We start from the raw sequence: 8,311 nt of genomic DNA, 5'->3' as shown, positions 1-8,311 counted from the left end.
TTTCCATTTCCCTAATGACTAATAATGTTGAACATATTTTAATGTTATTTTTGACCAACTGTATATCTTTTTTGGAGAAAAGTCTACATTAAAGTCCTTTGCTAATTTTTTAATTGAGTTGTTTGTCTTTTTGTTGTTGAGTTGCAGGAGTTCTTTATATATTCTAGATACTAGACCCTTACCAGATATATGATTTATAAATATTTCTTCCATTCTGTAAGTTGCCTTTTCACTTTCTTGGTAGTGTCCTTTGATGCACAAGTGTTTTTAATTTTGATGGCGTGCAATTTATCTATTTTTTTTTTTTTTGCTCATGCTTTTGGTGTAATTTTTAAGAATCCATTGCCAAATACAAGGTTATGAAGATTTGCTCCTATGTTTTGTTCCAAAAGTTTTATGATTTTAGCTCCTATATTTAGGTCTGTAATCCAGTTTGAGTTTATTTTTGGATATAATGTGAGTTGGGGTCTAACTTCCTTCTTGTGCATGTAGATATTCAGTTGTTTCATCACCACTTGTGGAACAGCTTATTCTTTCTCCAATTGAATGGACTTGTCACCCTTGTCAAAAATCAACTGACCATAGACATATTTCTGGACCCTCGGTTCTATTCCATTTATCTATATATTTATCCTTATGACAGTACTACACTCTTCTGATTTCTATAAATTTGTAGGGTTTTGAAATAAGAAAGTGTGAGTCTTTTTACTTTGTTTTTTTGCCCAAGGTTTCTTTTTTACCTATTTGGGATTTCTTGCAATTCCATATGAATTTTACTATTAGCTTTTCCATTTCTGGAAAATAGATTGTTCTTGTTTTGATAGGAATCACATTGAATCTGTAGATTGCTTTGGGACTTATTGCCACCTTAACAATATTAGGTCTTCTAATTCATGAACATGGGGTATCTTTCCATTTACTTAGGTCTTATTTAATTACTTTCAGTAGTTTTTAAATTTTCAGTGTACATATATTGAACTTCCTTGGTTAAATTTATTCCTAAGTATTCTGGTCTTTTTCATGCTTTTGTACATAGAATTGTTTTCTTAATTTCATTTTTGGATTGCTCATTGCTAGTATATAGAAATACAACAGAATTTGGATGGCTGATCTTGTGTCTTGCAATTTGCCAAGTTCATCTATTAGCTCTAGTAGCCTTCTTGTATATTCTTTGGGATTTACTATATATAGTATCACACCACCTGCAAATAAAGATACTTCTTTTTCAATTTGGATTTGATTTATGTCTTTTTCTTGCTTAATTTCTCTGGCTAGAACTTTCAGTACAATATTGATGAAAGCAGGCATCCTTGTCTTATTCCTGATCTTACATGGAAAGATTTCAGTCTTTCACTGTTGAGTATTATTTAGCATTGAGTTTCTCATAAATGCCCTTTATCGTGTAAGACAATCCTCTTATATTCTTAGTTTGTTAAGTGTTTGTATTACAAAACAGTGTTGGAGTTTGTCAAATGCTTTCTTTTGCATAAATTGAGATGATGTGGTTTTTTCCTTTCTTATATTAATGTAATATATATTACATCAATTGATTTTCATATATTGAATCACCCTTTCATTTTGTGCATAAATCCCAATTCATCATGATGTAAAATCCTTTCAATATTCTGCTGGCTTAGTTTGTTAGCATTTTGTTGAGGATTTTTGCATCAATATTCATCAGGACTTTTGAGGTGAGGTATATGTTTCTGGCATACACTATGGTAAATAAACAAACAAGTAAAATTATGCACATACCATATGACCCAGCACTTCCACTGCTTTGATTTACCTAGATATATATACACACATGCTCAGAAATGCATAGATGGAATTTTACTGTGGAACTGTTTGTAAGAGTCAAAATGTTGGAAATAGCCCAAGTCATCAAAAGGGAAAGGTCAAATAAACTATCCTCAAAAAAAACTACATAGTCATTAAAAAGAATGATATTCTTTATTGAAGCATCTCCAGGAATATTGTTAAGTAAAAAACAGTAGAACAGTAAATGTAATTTTATAACATTTAGTTAAAATGTATAACAGAAATATATAAATTTCTAGATGGATAACTGTCAAGCTGTTAAGTGTTTAATTGTGGGGAGGGGTTTGAAATTGTGTTAAGGTGTAGTTAAAGCAGTATATTAAGATGAACTAGGCTATCTCAGTGACTTTAAATGGTTTATTACTCCTTCATGTCAGTTCAGTGAGAGTTATTGGCTCTACAGCATAGCTCTGCTCCATTGATTATTTGGGTATCTAGCCTGCATTCATCTCACAGTTATGTGTTCCAGATGGCACACATGGTTTCCAAGGTTACTGAAAGGAGTGTGGAGAGGTCACCCCGCAGTGTTTATAAGCCTTAGATGTGTCTTATATTACATTTGATGGCCCCAACATATGTGCAAGGGAGGCTAGGAAATGTAAAAGAACACGAAATTTTTTGGTTTTTTGGCCTCGCTGCCTGACTTGCTGGATCTTAGTTCCCCGACCAGGGATTGAACCCACGCCCTCTGCAGTGAAAGTGCAGAGTCCTAACCACTGGACAGCCAGGGAATTCCCAGAACACGTACTTTTTGATAAAGCAATCTTACTTTCCAGAATCTATTCTATAGAAATAAAAGCACCAGTAAATTGAATATCTGTACAAGCATGTTCATTGCAGACAGCAATTCTTTTAGTGGGCAAAATATAGAAATAGTTTGAATGTTAATTAACAGGGGAATGGTTTGAATAACATAAGTTATAGTCATACTAGAGAAAGTAGATTCATTTGCATTTGTATTTACTGACCTTTGGAAAGTCCTATAAGACTTCCAAGCTGAAATAAAGAGACACAAGGTAAATGTGTAACTCAAAGTCATATGATGACATAAACAATAATGGTAAAGGTAGCTACATAGCTAAATAAAAAAGCAAGTAGTTTTGCATATTTGGTTTATAACTCCTTTTTCTTCTATGTGACTTAAAAGACAAATGCATAAAACAATAATTGTAAAGTTATGTTAATATGCACACTCACCATAGACCCTGTTTCAGGTGAGCTGTGCAGAAGGAGTCTTCTTATAATCAGAGAGCCTACTGGTTTATAATTCATAATTAAGAGCTGCTGAAAGTCATAATGTAACATCATAATATTTAGTTAAAATGCAAAACAGAAATATATAAATTTCTAGATGGATATCCCTAAAACTGATAAGTATTTAATTGTGGGAAGGAGGTTGAAATTGGATGTGTGGTTAAAGCAGTATATTAAGATGAACTAGGTAATTCATTATTTGTGACAATAGCAACATAAAGATATATAATGTCTTTATTTAACAATGATTCCTGGAGAGGCTTCAATATAAGAATCTCATTCTTTTTAACTACCATGTAGCTTTCTTAGTATAGCTAGACCACAGTTTATTTGACCTTTCCCTTTTGATGACTTAGGCTAGTTCCAATATTTTGGCTCTTACAATGTCACAATAAACATCCATCTAGGCGTTCTGTGCACATGTGTACATATATCTCTATTGTAATACAAAGCAGTGGAATTCTGGGTAATATGGTATGTGCATATTTTTATGGGTTTGTTTATGTTTTTCCTTTCCATTTGTAAAAGCTATTGGGGTATTAGAGATATTTTCCTGTTATCTGTTATGATATTGCAAATATTTTTCTCCCAGGCTATTTCTTGTTTTTGGATATTTAATATTTTTTTCCTTTACAACTTCTGGATTTTCTTTCATGTTTAAGAAGATAATCACATTACAAGACTATATAGTTTTCCTCTTAATTTTCATTGCAATATTTTATTTCTGTTTTTCACATTTTCGTCTTTAATCCACCTGGGATGTATTTTTGTGTATGTGGCTAGTAGGAATCTATGTTCATTTTCTTCTGATTGGATAGTCCATGTACTTCATTCTTAGGTTAAAAAACCTCCTTGGGGCTTCCCTGGTGGCGCAGTGGTTGAGAATCTGCCTGCTAATGCAGGGGACACGGGTTCGAGCCCTGGTCTGGGAAGATCCCACATGCCGCAGAGCAGCTGGGCCCGTGAGCCACAATTGCTGAGCCTGCGCGTCTGGAGCCTGCGCCCCGCAACGGGAGGGGCCGCGATAGAGAAAGGCCCGCGCACCGCGATGAAGAGCGGTCCCCGCACCGCGATGAAGAGTGGCCCCCGCTTGCCGCAACTGGAGAAAGCCCTCGCACGAACCGAAGACCCAACACAGCCAAAGATAAATAAATAAATAAATAAATATTAAAAAAAAAAAAAAAAAAAAAAAAAAAAACCTCCTTGAAAATGTGTAAAATCTTTAAATAAAAATGCTTATAGCTAAATATTTGCTCACTGCTGTGATTATTTCCTTAGGACAAAGTTCAAGCAGTAGTATTTGGGAGTCATGGAGTATGCAGAGTATAGAGCTTTTGGTACTTACTGTGAATAGAAGCAAAAAAAATGAATATAGCAATTTACTCTCTCATTGAGTATGAAAATGCCTACAGCCTCAATAAAACTGAGTATTGTAAGTAAACATTTGTCTATTTGATAGGTAGATAACAACTTGTTTTTATTTTATTCATTTTTCATTTGTCTTTTTGCCTTCTACTAAGGTTGAATAATGCTTATTCTCCACATAGATTTACTTGATGGGTACCCTCAATTTTCAGGCTATGGTACCAACCATTTTGACTTTCAGGAGCCCTTAATTATGAATTGTAAACGATTAGGCTCTTTGGTTATAAGAAGACTCCTTCTGCACTGCTCAGCTGAAACAGGGTCTATAGTGAGGATTTTTGAAGCAGTTTTGAAGAACATGATTTCATGGGAACCCCAAAATGAAGATTCCAAGACCATATGCACAGAAATTCTGACTTTGTAAGAGTATGTGTGTGTATGGGGAGCTATTTGTCATAAATTTGTATTTGTAATAAGCACTCTAGAAGATTATAATGTCAGGAGCTGACTTTTTGGAGACATCAATTAATTATACAAGGTTATAATAATTTTATAGACTGAATTTGGGGAATAACCCCTTTCTTATTGGGTTCTCTTTGAAAATGTAAGTTATAGTTTCTAGAGAAATAGATTATTTCCAATTTTATGCAATCAGAAGTAAAACTGGGCCAAGAACACTAGAATTCTAATTAAGTAAACATTTATTAAGTACCCACTATGTGTAAGTCACAGCAGTAATCAAAAGAAATATAATGAAATGATAAAATATAATGAAATATAATAGTCTTTACTTTGAAATGGAAAATACAAAAAGTCCAGTTAAGAAATAATGCTTAAGTATACATATATACATATACATAAAACGATATATGTACATATATACACTAAGAGGTATAAATACATATATTTCTATATATATGTATATATTTATATATATAATATGTGTTATACATATATTAGTCTTACAAAGAATTCTTACATATGTTTCAGGATTGGAAGGGATGGAGAGAAGGGGATTGTTTCCCTAGATCTATTTCCTGCATTACTTTGTGCAATTTACACGTCTCCTGAGAGTCTTCTGAACCTGTAGGGCAGGCCTGACAGGAGCCTTCAGGGAGAAATCATCCCACAAGAGAAAGAAGACAAAACCTCAGTTCTTAGACTTCGAGCAGCAACTCTGACTATAGCATGACATCTTTTGCTCAAATTTGAACCCTGGTCCAACCCCCAAAATAGACTCATCATGTCTCACTCCTATGGAGGAAGTGTCCTGTGGCTCAAAATGGAAAGGGCTGTGTTACTAAAAACTCTGCTAAACACTGTGGCCCAAGCAATCCTGGAACAGTCCCCACCTGTGTTAAGCATCACTATAAAGCAGAGAGAGAAGCTTCAGAAGACAGAGTGGGGGTTCAATGCACTGGGGACTCCAGGAAACTCAGTGGGGCTTTGGCACTCAAGGACTCCAGTGCACCACCAGCAGCAGGGCCAGCAGAGAGCAAAGGGCCCAGGAGAAAGGGCAGCAGTGCCCAGCAGGCCTGGCAGGACCCAGGGGAGCCAGGGGTGGGGCTCAACAGCAGAGGCCTGGCATGGAAGTCCCCACCTCCCTGCCTGTTGGACGTGCTCCTGAGCGCAGGTTGAGTCATGCCAGGACCCTCCCTCCCTCAAAACTGATGTTCTGTAGTGGGTTGGGGTTCTGTATGCATAGGTGGGAACAAGAGCCCACCAAGCACAGCTCAGAGTCACCTCATTTCTTCTCCACAGCAGCCCTGTGAGGCAAATGTTTTCCCATGAAAAGACTGGGTCTTAAGCAAGTGTATCTACACTAATTGCCAGTTTTATTTATCTGGCTAAGAGATCCAGAGATAATTTGAAGTTTACATTTCTTTCTTATAGTTCTGTTATTAAGAGTTTATTAAGTGTTTCATTGCCCTTCAAAGGTGATTGACAAGTTCTTTTATTGTGTCTGTTTATTTTAGTTTTTTGTGACACAAGTAATACACACATATACACACATTTATATTATTCATTTTTTTGGAAAATGGGAAGATGCAAATAGGCAAAAAATAAAATAAAATACAGATCACAGAGATTCACTTAACCTTTTGGTGTATAATAATTCAGACATTTTTTGCATTATGACATGTATAAATGTACATATAAGATATATATAGATAGATATACCTATATATATCATTTTGCAACATATTATTTTCACTTTACAATATACAATGAGCATCTTCCCATGCAAACGAATGAAACAACCCTATTAAATGAGTGAGATTGGGTTAAAAGATGAAATGGTAACGAGTCATATGTAAATCAAAGGAACACTGAAGAATCGGAATAAAATAGTAGCAAATATTTAGCAAGAAAACGCAGACAAAAGGAACCAATGTTGCAATATTAATAACAGAAAATAGTTGAATTCAGGGGAGAAATGCATTAAATGGGATAAGGACGGTCCCGAGAATGCCTATGGTTAGAATGCAGAGCCCTAAATTTCTTTCTCAGACCCCTTATCTCTTCCAAACACCTTTCCATCTCGTCTCCCTCTCTTGTCATTTCTTCATCCTTAAAATGCCTATAGTCTATGTCCTCTTTAAATTCCTCGAGAGACTGAAGCAACCTTTGCCTAAAATTCCCTTCTGTTTGTTGGCGTTCGAATTCTCCATAGGGGCGTTCTTCCTCCCTCTTTGGCACGCTGCACTTGGGCTTTCCTTCATTTTCTTTGCAGGATTTTTGCATGATGTTGTGGTTTCCTGCTTAAGTCCAGGGAGAAAATGTAGAGTAAGATTGCTTCATTTCTTTTCATTCAAGATTGTCAGTTTCTCTCTGAAGCTAGATACTCGCCTAATCTCCCACCCCTGCTTCACTGGTCCAGCCCTCCGAAGTTCGAGATGCCCCCCCCTCCCTTACCCCTTCTCCGCCTCCTTTCCCCTCCCTCAGCAGCCCACCATTTCTCCAGCAGACGAGGCTAATGGCCTCTCTGATGGGCGGCAGGAGGGGAGCAGACAGGGAGTTGAGCTGTGGGGCCGCAAATTTTACCCAGCTCTCGCCCTTCCCAACTCCCACCCTCAGAGACCCCCGTCTGAGTGCTTCCCTCCCTGAGACGATTCGGGATAGTCTCCTCCTCTTCTACTTGCCTGCAGATGTCTGTGAACACAGACCCTCAGACCTGCAGACAGAAAGGAAGGGGCGGGAAGGAGGGAGTTCTCTGTGGATCGACCAGCGCCAGAGACAAGACACACGTTATTATCTTGAATCTAGGATCCTCATCACCGTTGTCGCCCCAAATTTCCTACCTCCTGTTTCCCCTCCTGTTCTTATCCCTTCCTACTGAATCTCTGCCCCCAACCCCCACCCCTCACCCTCAGGCCTAGTCCTGCAAGGGCCCTGTCCCCTCCCTCCCCACTCCCCCGCATCCCTCTTGCAGGCTAGCACTGAATGAGGCGAACTAATTTCAAATTATCTCTAAATCTCTCTGTCTCCACCTCAGGATTCCAGCCTTTCTCCACGCACCAGCCCACACCTCATTTCCTCCAGCGGAGTTGGGAAAAGAGAAGAAGGATAAAGGGAAATCTTGCTAGTCTGAGAGAAGCTGATTATTTCTAAACTACACTAAACCTCTGGGTGTCTCTCAGGAGACTTCCACCTACTCCAGCCCCACCCCCCTTCAAAAATATAATTATCTCCGACGAGTTTGCACGGGTTTGGAGAAAGCAATCCTAGACATATTCTAGGCACTAGATTCAGCCACTACCACCCCAAGAGTCCCAGTGGTTCCCTCACACCAACCTTCTGGGATTTAAAGAATTTACGTCCTCTTTCTCTTGGCCACAAGCACGAACGCCTGCAGGGCAGTAAGGAGCTG

At 37.7% G+C, this 8,311-nt stretch overlaps 1 protein-coding gene across 2 annotated transcripts; it reads right to left on the bottom strand.

The window, feature by feature from the left end:
- Positions 1-6,443: 6,443 nt before the first annotated feature.
- TCEAL7 (transcription elongation factor A like 7) lies at positions 6,444-8,311 on the bottom strand. 2 transcript variants are annotated; one of them, XM_057539071.1, is made up of 3 exons: positions 8,236-8,305; positions 7,584-7,615; positions 6,444-7,199 (listed from the first exon to the last, which is right to left on the bottom strand). In XM_057539071.1, exon 3 carries the CDS (start codon positions 7,183-7,185, stop codon positions 6,883-6,885), a length of 303 nt encoding a protein of 100 aa, XP_057395054.1. In that variant the 5' UTR covers positions 7,186-7,199; positions 7,584-7,615; positions 8,236-8,305; the 3' UTR covers positions 6,444-6,882. The 2 variants fall into 2 exon arrangements, with proteins under 2 accessions (XP_057395054.1, XP_007186318.1); XM_007186256.2 differs by lacking the exon at positions 7,584-7,615 and having other exon boundaries at positions 8,236-8,311.

This window comes from Balaenoptera acutorostrata, chromosome X (genome assembly GCF_949987535.1).
Source record: "Balaenoptera acutorostrata chromosome X, mBalAcu1.1, whole genome shotgun sequence".
Taxonomy (NCBI): domain Eukaryota; kingdom Metazoa; phylum Chordata; class Mammalia; order Artiodactyla; family Balaenopteridae; genus Balaenoptera; species Balaenoptera acutorostrata.
Note: the sequence above shows the minus strand (reverse complement) of the source record. Positions and strands in the feature narration are given on the sequence as shown.

Coding starts and splice junctions, on each gene's coding strand:
- TCEAL7 (XM_007186256.2), bottom strand. CDS start 7,185: ATGCAAAAATCCTGCAAAGAAAATGAAGGAAAGCCCAAGTGCAGCGTG.